Below are 12,613 nucleotides of genomic sequence, written 5' to 3'. Positions count from 1 at the left end.
TCGCGTCACAAGTGTCAGACAATTCGAAATCTGAGTCCTCAATGGGAATCGAACCCATGACCTCTTATAACCAACGCTGAATTATGGGAAGATTCTCTAGAAAAAAACACTCGCCTCCTTTTTGACATACATACAAACAATAGCCTAAAATTTGACGCAAAAATATGCACAGAAGTTTGTCATTGGACGTGATCTCTTCCGAGAAGTAACAACAGGTCATATATTCCTGCATATTTTCACGACCTGAGGCTATTGTTTTTATTACAATTCGAATGTTTTTACACGAGGCTCAGTTCTACGCTTTTAAACGTTAAAATAAATCTGTCAATGTTGAAATCTGGTTAGTCTGTTCTAAATGTTTGTTCAAATCAATTAAAAAGATCTATCCTGCTGAAAACGCCTGAACATTAATTGCAAATTTCGCAAACTGGGGAATTTCACCAGGGGAATATATACAATTATCATTATACGCCTTTTTTTTTCTTCATTTTCATTGGCCGAAAGCTCACCGCGTAACCTGTGAATGACTGCCCACAATCAACGGTCTGTGCATTTGTACTACCTTCTAAATCGCTTAACCCCGCTTTTCAGTCGTGTTTAACATAAAGTGAACTTGGGGTGTATAGTACAAGTCTGTGTATGTACTTTATATCGCTTAGTAGTTTAAAATCACGAAATTAGTCGCGCTTTTCAGTTGTGTCTAAAATAAAGTGAACTTGGGGTGTATAGTAGAAATCTGTGTATGTAGTTTGTCTTGCTTAGTTGTTCAAATCACGAAATTAGCCCCGCTTTTCAGTCGTGTTTAAAATAAAGTGAACTTGGGGTGTATAGTAGAAATCTGTGTATGTACTTTATATGGTTTAGTAGTTGAAAATCAGGAAATTAACCCCGCTTTTCAGTCGTGTTTAACATAAAGTGAACTTGGGGTGTAGAGTAGAAGTCTATGTATGTACCTTACCTCGCTTAGTAGTTTAAAATCACTAAATTAACCACACTTTTCAGTCGTGTTCAACATAAAGTGAACTTGGGGTGTATAGTACAAGTCTGTGTATGTACTTTATATCGCTTAGTAGTTTAAAATCACGAAATTAGCCGCGCTTTTCAGTTGTGTTTAAAATAAAGTGAACTTGGGGTGTATAGTAGAAATCTGTGTATGTACTTTATATGGTTTAGTAGTTGAAAATCAGGAAATTAACCTCGCTTTTCAGTCGTGTTTAACATAAAGTGAACTTGGGGTGTATAGTAGAAATCTGTGTATGTACTTTGTATCGCTTAGTAGTTTAAAATCACGAAATTAGCCCCGCTTTTCAGTCGTGTTTAAAATAAAGTGAACTTGGGGTGTATAGTAGAAATCTGTGTATGTACTTTATATGGTTTAGTAGTTGAAAATCAGGAAATTAACCTCGCTTTTCAGTCGTGTTTAACATAAAGTGAACTTGGGGTGTATAGTAGAAATCTGTGTATGTACTTTGTATCGCTTAGTAGTTTAAAATCACGAAATTAGCCCCGCTTTTCAGTCGTGTTTAAAATAAAGTGAACTTGGGGTGTATAGTAGAAATCTGTGTATGTACTTTATATGGTTTAGTAGTTGAAAATCAGGAAATTAACCTCGCTTTTCAGTCGTGTTTAACATAAAGTGAACTTGGGGTGTAGAGGAGAAGTCTATGTATGTACCTTACCTCGCTTAGTAGTTTAAAATCACTAAATTAACCACACTTTTCAGTCGTGTTTAACATAAAGTGAACTTGGGGTGTAGAGGAGAAGTCTATGTATGTACCTTACCTCGCTTAGTAGTTTAAAATCACTAAATTAACCACACTTTTCAGTCGTGTTTAACATAAAGTGAACTTGGGGTGTATAGTACAAGTCTGTGTATGTACTTTATATCGCTTAGTAGTTTAAAATCACGAAATTAGCCGCGCTTTTCAGTTGTGTTTAAAATAAAGTGAACTTGGGGTGTATAGTAGAAATCTGTGTATGTATTTTGTATCGCTTAGTAGTTTAAAATCACGAAATTAGCCCCGCTTTTCAGTCGTGTTTAAAATAAAGTGAACTTGGGGTGTATAGTAGAAATCTGTGTATGTACTTTATATGGTTTAGTAGTTGAAAATCACAAAATTAACCCCGCTTTTCAGTCGTGTTTAAAATAAAGTGAACTTCTGGTGTATAGTAGAAATCTGCGTAAGTACTTTATATCTCTTAGTAGTTGAAAATCACGAAGTTAATCCTGCTTTTCAGTCATGTTTAAAATAAAATAAACTTGGGTTGTATAGTAGAAGTCATTGCATGTACTTTATATCGCTTAGTAGTTTAAAATCACGAAGTTAACCTCGCTTTTCAGTCGTGTTTAACATAAAGTGAACTTGGGGTGTATAGTAGAAATCTGTGTATGTACTTTATATCTCTTAGTAGTTGAAAATCACAAAATTAACCCCGCTTTTCAGTCGTGTTTAAAATAAAGTGAACTTCTGGTGTATAGTAGAAATCTGCGTAAGTACTTTATATCTCTTAGTAGTTGAAAATCACAAAGTTAATCCTGCTTTTCAGTCATGTTTAAAATAAAATGAACTTGGGTTGTATAGTAGAAGTCATTGCATGTACTTTATATCGCTTAGTAGTTGAATATCACGAAGTTAACCCCACTTTTCAGTCATGTTTAAAATAAAGTGAACTTGGGGTGTATAGTAGAAATCTGTGTATGTACTTTATATGGTTTAGTAGTTGAAAATCAGGAAATTAACCTCGCTTTTCAGTGGTGTTTAACATAAAGTGAACTTGGGGTGTAGAGTAGAAGTCTGTGTATGTACCTTATATCACTTAGTAGTTTACAATCACTAAATTAACCACGCTTTTCAGTCGTGTTTAAAATAAAGTGAACTTGGGGTGTATACTACAAGTCTGTGTATGTACTTTATATCTCTTAGCAGTTTAAAATCACGAAGTTAACCTCGCTTTTCAGTGGTGTTTAAAATAAAGTGAACTTGGGGTGTATAGTAGAAATCTGTGTATGTACTTTATATCTCTTAGTAGTTGAAAATCAGGAAGTTAACCCCGCTTTTCAGTCGTGTTTAAAATAAAGTAAACTTGGGGTGTATAGTAGAAATCCGTATGTGTACTTTATATCGCTTAGTTGTTTAAAATCACAAAATTAACCTCACTTTTCAGTCATGGTTCAAATTCAGTAACATTGAGATGTACAGTAGAAATCTCCTATCGATTCATCCCCATTTGGATATTACCTCTCAGCGTGACAATGGTAACAAAGGCCTGGCTGTAAACTTGTCATGAGAAAAGTGAGGGGGTGGTCTAATTTTTTAAGCATTTAACGAAACACCTTATAATTTTGGGATATCTTTAGGAGCACGAATTTCGGCAACTTAAATATTTCCTGGTCTCATATATTGTCACGTGACCTGTCAGGGCTATTTATAGCTCAAATTTCTTTTTAGCAAAATGGCACCACTTTTTACAGTATCTAGGAAACTGGCGTTAGTGTTATAGTGTTAAGACTATTATAAGTTTTATTTCTGTGTCTGAGCTTGTTGAGATTTTTTAAAACAAAAGCAGAAAATAAGAATTTACTTTCATTGGGGGACTGGGCACTAGTATAAAAAGCCGTTTATTTTCAAAAATAATGAAAAATTTAACAAAGTCCGAGCAACAATACTTTGTTCATAGCCTTTTGAGCTATCCAGGGGCATTCAAGTTGAATGATTGCTGAAGTACAATGGTGCCATTTTCGCTCAAAGGTTTTTTTGGAAGATTCTGGCCGTCAGAACCTAATAGTCTGAAAAAGGTTCAGGTTGGTGTAGTCAAAGCCTTAGAAGATAGACCACCCCCCTAATTTGTGGGTGCAATAAAGTGAGAGCCTAGTAATGTTTTGAAATTTTAAAGTAAGGGTACGGAAAAAGTCAGCATGTTATGTTAGGAGCCTGGGCACCAATATAATGCCATTTATTTTGGTCTCAAACAAATTTCAATTCAACCAGGGCCAAAAAGCTTAGATTTAACCTTTTGGATTTATGTTGTAGTATTGAAGTCAACCAAGAGTTGATGTATTCTGGTTCCATTTTAATCAAACGTTCTGGCCTGAACTTCTCAAGTACGTGGCACATCAACAAAGTTTGTGATACGGTATTCCATAAACGCTGTGGCTCGTTACGCCCTAAACATGTTTGGTGCTTACTGCTGAATGCAGATTACACCTTCTGATAAAAAACATAAGTTGACATTAAACAGTATTCCGTCTGACAATCCAGTCGCCCTCGAATTCACGATCGCGATAGAATTAAAAGGGCTGGTTTTCGCAGAGGGCGGAAAACCAGTGAACCCTGAGAAAAACCTCAGAACAAGTATGGGAACCATGCAACAACAAATACAACCCACCTATGAAACTGGTTCTGGAATTCAAACCCAGGCTACTTTGGTGGTTGTTGAGTGCTTGCACCACCTTGAATCCCCCACCGATAAAAGAACCATTCTGTATCTTTGTAGCTTTGTCTCCATTATTTAATTCCTGAATTAACTTTTTTAAAACCAAACGGACTTTCAGCTAACCTCCAAGCTTGTCTTTTCTTTTATTGGTATGCTCTTCCGTGCGCTCAGTTACCAGCAGCTTGGAACTTGGCTTGATTGAACTGTTTTGACTATCGTTTAGAGGTGTCACATTTTCATTTAGTACCGCAGCTTCGCTTTCTTTGAAACAAGATGTTGATGAAAATGTAGTTAAGGGGCATCGTAAGTTCAAACACAAAGTACGGTCTCATCACCTCATTAAGCAATCATATAAGAAATATATAAAAAAGGTAATCACTGTTTAGAAAAAGATGTTCTATGTAAAATCTGCCCGAAGTTAGTTAGCGCCACCATTACAAGCCCTTACCATGAGAAGTCGGGTGTATTCTCTTAAAAAAAAGCAATCTTTCGAATCAAATATAGAGTGCTTATCAAATGCCAAAAGACGTAACAATCAAAGCGAATGTCAATTTTCTTTAATAAACTGTTTACTAATTTACATCAAGTGAAATGTTGTCTCTTTTCCAAGCTACTTATTTATTACCAGTACACTCGAATTTCTGCTACTGATTTCATAACAGGTCTGACCTTGCGTGATTCAGTCTTGAACCAAATACCTTAACATAGCATATGGCATAAACCCGTTTTCCATTTATAAACTGTGATCATCAAAAAGGCGCGTTCAGTACACGAGTACATGTGTTTGTATGGTACTATAAATCTACTATGAATACAGCAGCACCCCAATGAGGGTGCCCATTTAAGCTTTAATTTCATGTTTAGATTTTTTCGATTTTGTGCATTGTTCAATCGTTATAAATCGTAATCAGCTATAACTTTTTTTAGGTAGACACGGTTACAGTAAATTAATAGAATTTTTCTGCGGTTTGGAAATTAGCGGAAAAATATTCTCTCGTCGGTATGAACTCTCTAGGGGTTTTGAACAGGGTATTTAGGAGTGGTTTTATGCTAATTCGTCCTCTTGGTGCTCTTTTCTGGAGGTGACTCGCTTTTATTTGTGTTGCTCTCATCCTTATGGAAGACTCAGCAGGAGCCAGCACCTCTATTTCTCCAGAACTGAGTGCTGTTTTAGATGCCCAGAAGAATGCAATTTTGTCAGCCGTTAACTCCCAGATCCAAAGACTTCAGACCAACCTGCTTCAAGCCCAGTCTGATTTAGCGGTTCAAATTGCGACAGATCTTCAGCCCGACAATTAGGTCTTCAAGAAGAAAGGAAATGAGCAACAGTTTAGTTTCAACCGCAAAGTGTCCAAGACGAGTAATTTGGCCCTGAAAGCCCTGGAAGGTGGAAATATTCCTAAAGCCAAGGAAGAGCTTAACAAAGGTATTTCTTTGCTAAATAATAGGCAAAAAATTATTAAATTGGCCGACAAATCTGAATTCGGTTGGGCTACGGTGCAAGAGTATGTTTGCGACGATTTGGCCGACGACGAGGCTGACGCTTCGAAGATTAAAAAAGCCGAGAAAAGAGCCGCCGCTAAGATCAAAACACTGCAAGAGAAAAAGAGGAAAACTAGTCCTAAAGGTTCCTCTTCTGCGCTTTCATCTTCTAGCACCTCCAGAGTTGGCGGTACGTTTAGCTCTTTTCCTCCAGCTACTAGTTATTTTCGTCCCCAAGGTCGATACCCTTACAACTCATTCAGAGGCCTCGACATGTGCTTTCGATGCGGTAAACGAGGACACTGGGCCAATATGTGCCCCACCAAAGACAAACCATTGTCTTCAGGATCAAAACCTTAATTTTTTGGATCAGTACGAATTTGAACAGGATATCGAGGCATCCAGCTTTACTCAAGGAAAACTGCATGCGAACTTCACATTTTGGCGTGATACTATCCAGGCTTCGGACTTTGTTCTAGACATTATCCAGAATGGTTACAAGATTCTTTTTATGGAATCGCCTTTACCATTTTCGATTGAAAATAGATCTTCCGCCCTTCGTAGGGCTAGTTTTGTTCGGGAGGCAATTTCAGAGTTGATGGCACGTGGCTGTGTAAGGGAAGTTCAGGAATACCCTCAATTTTGTAATCCGCTGCACGTTGCTGTCCAGTCTTCAGGGAACTTAAGACTTATTTTAGATTTGTCTCATTTAAACAAATTTGTCGTCAAAAAATCTGTCAAGTATGAAGATTTAAGAACTGTTCTTCAAATGTTTTCGCCTGGGATGTTTGTCTTCTCCTTCGACCTCAAATCGGCATATCATCACATTGACATTTGTGAAGAACATATGAAGTTTCTGTCGTTCAAATGGCCTTCAGTCGATGGCGTGATGCATTTCTACGAGTTTAAAGTGCTACCTTTTGGTTTAACTTCAGCGCCATATATTTTTACAAAAGTCATACGTCAATTAGTTAAGTTTTGGAGGGCTCACGGCCATTTAGCCTTGATGTATCTAGACGATGGCATCGGGGGAAATTTGTCTTTTGAAAGTGCCGAAAACATTCGTGTTCAAGTTCGTAAGGACCTGACTTTGGCCGGTTTTACAGCTAATGACGAAAAATCAAATTGGGAACCTGTCCAGAAGTTAGTCTTCTCGGGATCGGTTTTGGACTTCCAACACGGTTTGATTCATATTCCCGAAGAGCGTATTCTCAAGCTGAAAGCCTCCATTGCTTCCTGTCTTCAAAAAAGTAGTTTTTCAGCCCATGGTCTTGCTTCAATTACAGGGCAAATTATTTCTATGTCGTGTGCTGTCGGTAATATTACTAGATTGTTGACAAGAAATTGTTATGCGGCCCTAGAGCAAAGAACCTCCTGGGATCAGCCTTTGGACGTGTCCCTTGAGATTCGTAATGAGCTTTTATTTTGGCAGAACAACATCGACTCCATTAATGGCAAGCCTATGTTGCACAAGTCAAGTGCTGTTAGCGTTGTTTATTCTGACGCAAGTGACACTGGTTTTGGTGGCTATTTCGTTCAATGCGGTCAGGATTTTGTGTCTGGCACTTGGTCCGAAAAGGAAATGCATACCAGTTCTACTTTGCGAGAAATTTTGGCTGTTAAATTTGTTCTTCTTTCTTTACTGGACAAGTCAGGATTGACTGTGAAATGGTTTACAGATAATCAGAACGTTCCCAGGATCATTTCATCTGGCAGCAGTAAAGGTCATTTGCAGACTGAAGCTTTGTCAATTTTTAACATTTGTTGTCATCGCGGTATTTCAATCGAGATGGAATGGATCCCTAGATCTCAGAATGACCAGGCCGATTTTCTCAGCCGCATTTACAATCCCGATGACTGGGGTCTTTCGTGGGATACATTTCAAAACATTGATATTGTTTGGGGTCCGCACTCTTTCGATCGCTTTGCTAATTATTTAAATGCCAAACTTCCGAGGTTCAATTCTAGATTTTGGAATCCAGGCTCGGAAGGAATTGATTCATTCGTTGTGAACTGGGCGGGGGAGAACAATTATGTATGTCCGCCTATTTGCCTTATTCCGCGAGTGTTACTTCATATGCGTAACTGCAAGGCGTCAGGGACTCTTATTGTTCCACTGTGGCATTCCGCTCCCTTCTGGCCAATGATTAGCGCCGGCGGCGATAAATTTTCCGATTTTATTGTTGACTGGATGGATCTTCCATCTTTAAAAGAAGCTTTCATTCCCAGTAGATGTAATAGCGTCTTTGGTAATGAGAATTTAAACTTTAGGATGCTTGCTTTGAGAATCCATTTTGTCTGAAAGTTTTTCCTCTTGTATTTTATATTGTTTTGTTGTCCTTTTTTCTTTCTTTGTACTCTTGGGGCCGTGCGGCCTCCAGTGAGCACACGATAGCAAGTAAAGTTGTGTTTTTATGATCTGTTTTGGCATTATTGCTGTTGCGCACGGCTGGAATATGTGGAGAGTATTTAGACAAGAGTAGAATTTTTCCGCGGTTTGGAAATTAGCGGAAAAATATTCTCTCATCGGTATGAACTCTCTAGGGGTTTTGAACAGGGTATTTAGGAGTGGTTTTATGCTAATTCGTCCTCTTGGTGCTCTTTTCTGGAGGTGACTCGCTTTTATTTTATTTTTACTCTTTTTCTTATGATTTATTCGTTTATTTATTTATTTATCATTTATTTCTATCAGGGCCAAAAATTTAGGGTTCGTTCTTTTGAGCTCTAGATTCTAGGGCCTATTTGTGCACGAGATGTATGGGACCCCATGTGCCCGGTAGGTAGGGCCTTTCTTGCTACCTAGGAATATGGGATCACCTGTGCCTGAACTTTAGGTTTTTTACCCCCGAAAAGTACGAGATGTTCTGGGCTTATATTGTTAGGGAGATTGCTTGCCCATGAGTATGAGTGGGACCATCTGTGCCCGAAGAATGGGGCCTTTTTTGCGCCCTAAAAATTCAGGGCCGGTGTGCCTACATGAAGTATGGGACCATCTGTGCCCAAATGTTAGGGGCCTTTGTTTGCCCTTGAGAATGAATGGGACCATCTGTGCCCAAATGTTAGGGGCCTTTGTTTGCCCTTGAGAATGAATGGGACCATCTGTGTCCCCCTTTTGTTTTTTGCGCCCTGGGAATTAAGGTCTTTCTGTATCCAAATGGTTGGGCTGTGTGCCACCATGAAGTATGGGACGATCTGTGCCCGATATATAGAAGCTCTTTTGTGGCGAAAGTGGGTAGCTATTTGTGTAGCCAAGACGTATTTTTTGGGCTCTTTCTCCAGCCCGTTTATGTCTTTTTTGTATTGCTATTACCTTTTTGTTCACGTCATGTTTTTCTTTGTTATTTTGCTAATTTGCTTGTCAGTTTTATTTTGATTTTAGATGTGTTTCAATCAGAGATGTGGACCGAATTCTTTGCCGCTATCCCCGACCATCTCCAGCCCTTGGTTAGTCGAGTCCAGGAAACCGTGCTCGCTTCCAGAGCCGATGGCACTATTCGCACTTACCTGGCTGGTTTTAGACGTTGGAAGTTTTGGGCGTCGTCTAATTGTATTCGCCACATGCCCGCCAACCCCTTTCAAGTTTCAGTTTACCTGCAGTGCCTAATCCTGGAAGCTAATTCTCCTTCTCCAGTTCTTAATGCTGTTTACAGTATTGACTGGGCCCAACAGCTGGCCAGTTTGCCCAAGGTCTTGGTGCATCCTATGGTTTCTGCCATGGTTAGTGCATCTCAAAGGATTCTGGGGAAGGCTAAATCGAAGAAAGAACCCATCACTCCCGAGATGCTGAGGGCGCTTGCATCCTCCAAGATTTCAGATAAGTCTCCTTCCTTATCGGATTTGAGAACAGTAGCTTTATGTCTCATAGGATATGCCGGGTTTTTTCGTTTCAGTGAGCTATGCTCTATTCGAGCTTGTGACATAAAGTTTTTTCCTACTTATGTGTCCATATTTTTAGAGTCGTCCAAGACAGACCAATACCGTGATGAGGCGTGGACAACAATAGCGCGATCAGACCTGGAAACCTGTCCCGTAAAGGCTTTAGAGCAATACATTGCTGCCGCTGAAATTGATCTTAGTGAGGATTTACCGTTATTCAGAGCCCTCTTGTCTCCTCGATGTACATCTAAAGTTCGATGTCAAGGCTTAAGCTACAGCAGAGCCAGGGAGATCGTTAAGGACGCTTTCAAAGACATTACTGACGTTTCCTGCATAAGTCTTCACAGTCTCAGGGCCGGAGGAGCCACAGCTGCCGCCAATGCAGGCATCACTGATAGACTTTTTAAGAGACACGGTCGTTGGCAGAGTGAAAATGCCAAAGATGGTTATGTTAAAGACAATGTTCAGTCCCTACTTTCAGTCTCGAAATCATTAGGAATCTAATTTAATAAGACCGAGCCCAGCAGGTCGGAGGGTTTCTATCCATAGGGCTGGGGTTTTTCCTCTGCATTACCACAGCGAGCGCGGCGAGGTTTTTTCATCCTATGGATGCTCGTTGGTACCCTCTTAGTTTTTCGCCTAGATTTTTCTCGTGACCATATTTTACTTTCCCTTTGTAGATATTTGAGTCCTTGTCCGTGCGGCCTCCAGTGAGCACACGATAGCAAATAAAGTTGTGTTTTTATGATCTGTTTTGGCATTATTGCTGTTGCACATGGCTGGAATATGTGGAGAGTATTTAGACGAGAGCAACATTTTTAAGACTGTTGTGTGCTAGGCAAATAGCACCACTTAACGTAGCAAAGAAGTTGCTATATTGTGGCAAGAGATAATCTTTTGATTGTGGACAAATCATAAATGGAAATATCGTAACAAGCCATATTTATTATCCACTTTATCCATTTATTATTTCATGACCTTTAACAATGATCCTCTTTGTCTTGCTTTTGTCTCTTTGTTTTAGTATAAAGTGTCAAAGGCCCTTCAAAATGTGGACGAAGGACATATTCTACCACTAGGTAGCCTTATCCTCCCCCTTAATTGCCTGTCACGGGAGACTAACGTATGCGGGCTTACATCTCTACCTGGATGTAGAGGATCCTCTAACACCTCTACCTCCTTACTGAAATGCCGCTTTTCTCCCCTCTTGCTTAGATACTGCTCGGGCCAGGCAACAAAACTGCTGCTCTCCACCTCGCCTGAGTGGGTTGGATATTCCAGCCACGGTCTGATGGAAGGTAGAATTTCAGTGACCATGAGAGGAACCCAACCTTGCAGAATGTCTCTGCCGTGGACTTTTTCTTGGGATGTTACCGTCGCCTCTCCCACCGCACAGCTCTCTTGGTCAAGCATGTGAACTAGATCACCTAAAATAAAAACACAGGGCTGTTATTGTACTATAGTACAACCCATATTTTGGTTTCTGTTGTAACAAGAAAATACGTCCGCAAATATTGGAGTGCTCATATTAGACGGATTAATCAGGAGAGAACGTATGGGTTAGCACCAGGAAAACTGTGTGTAATTAGCGTGTTTTGTTTTTCGTTCTAAGCAGATGTCATTAAGGTTGTTTTTGACTGTATATATGACATTTTTTGACAACAACAACAAAACGAAATACTTGCATTTATTTCCCCTTCGACCTGTGAGCATGAAATATATCAAGCCTGACTGGTAATCAGCAGGCAAAGTAAACACAGGGGACTAACCTTCTCTAAGTGCACGGGACCAGGAACGTTTGAGTCTACATGTGCAGTAATTCCTTTAGGTTTTTATGTTCCGTTGAGCCTGAACATATAATGGAGAAGGCAAAAAGAAATAATACATAAGAAATCTTTCATAAGAAACTTTGAAATGTAAGATCTTATTATGGACACCAAAAATTACGCCTTTTAGTTATGAGGTAGGATACTTCCTTTAAGCCAGAAGCGATTGAGAAGCGATTGAGCTGTCTTCTTTCCTCTTGGAGCCCCTAGCCTTGGTAATTGTTGCTTCTATCTTTGGCATTTGAACTGTTAAAAATTTAATAATTTGAACTGTTACAAACATTTTAGAGTGATTAACCGAGATGAATGTACTCTCTTTCTAACTATGGCAAAACAAGCGAAAGTCAACTGCACTTCAGAAGGCGTCTATTGAACACCCTGTATAAAATTATAGAAGAGTTGCAAGATTGCTCATCAAAGACACTATAGGCCAGCTTGTACGCACCTGATTCACTGGGAACGTCACTGCAAGCACCCGAACTGGTTTTCTTTCCCTTCGATGTGGTGGGAGTATTTTCATCCATTTGTGCTTTGGCTAAAACAATCCACATACAAATAAGTAATACAGGCAATGTACACAAATGTGTTCTTTAGAAGCCAAAGGAAACTAAAGTAAAGAGAAATTAATTTTCATTTTGATTTATTGTACTTTTTTAAGGGAGTTTTCATATATAGGGTTAACATCTTAACTTCCTTTTCTAGAGGCATCTTCCTTTTTTTCCCTTATTTTTATTTTAAATTGTATTCGTAGTTTGCTTCCCGAATATGTATGTATGTAACTCTGAATTGACATGAACTACCCTGAGCGCTGCCACAAAAAATTCTCACAGAGAAAAGTACAAATATAAACAGATGATGATCATCGTCTTTAACCCATTGATGCCTGAATGAAGTTGCCCGCGACCCACCCCTAATTCCCTGGCGTTTTTTGGAATATTTCTGAGCGAGCGAAAGCACAAAAATAAACCATATGCGCAGTAACCACAAACACAGGA

The 12,613-nt window shown here is 39.2% G+C and overlaps 1 protein-coding gene across 1 annotated transcript; it reads left to right on the top strand.

The window, feature by feature from the left end:
• The first annotated feature begins 6,922 nt into the window (after positions 1-6,922).
• LOC149099094 (uncharacterized) lies at positions 6,923-8,218 on the top strand. Its single transcript, XM_089276753.1, has one exon. The coding sequence runs from the start codon at positions 6,923-6,925 to the stop codon at positions 8,216-8,218; it is 1,296 nt and encodes a 431-aa protein (XP_089132879.1).
• Positions 8,219-12,613: the final 4,395 nt, after the last annotated feature.

Source organism: Orbicella faveolata, unplaced genomic scaffold (genome assembly GCF_042242905.1).
Source record: "Orbicella faveolata isolate gen_17 unplaced genomic scaffold, um_ofav_v1 contig_46, whole genome shotgun sequence".
In the NCBI taxonomy this organism is placed as follows: domain Eukaryota; kingdom Metazoa; phylum Cnidaria; class Anthozoa; order Scleractinia; family Merulinidae; genus Orbicella; species Orbicella faveolata.
The sequence above is the reverse complement of the archived record's forward strand: the minus strand, read 5'-3'. Positions and strand labels throughout refer to the sequence as shown.

Bases quoted from the DNA above. Each gene is read 5' to 3' on its own strand.
- LOC149099094 (XM_089276753.1), top strand. From the start codon at position 6,923: ATGTATCTAGACGATGGCATCGGGGGAAATTTGTCTTTTGAAAGTGCC.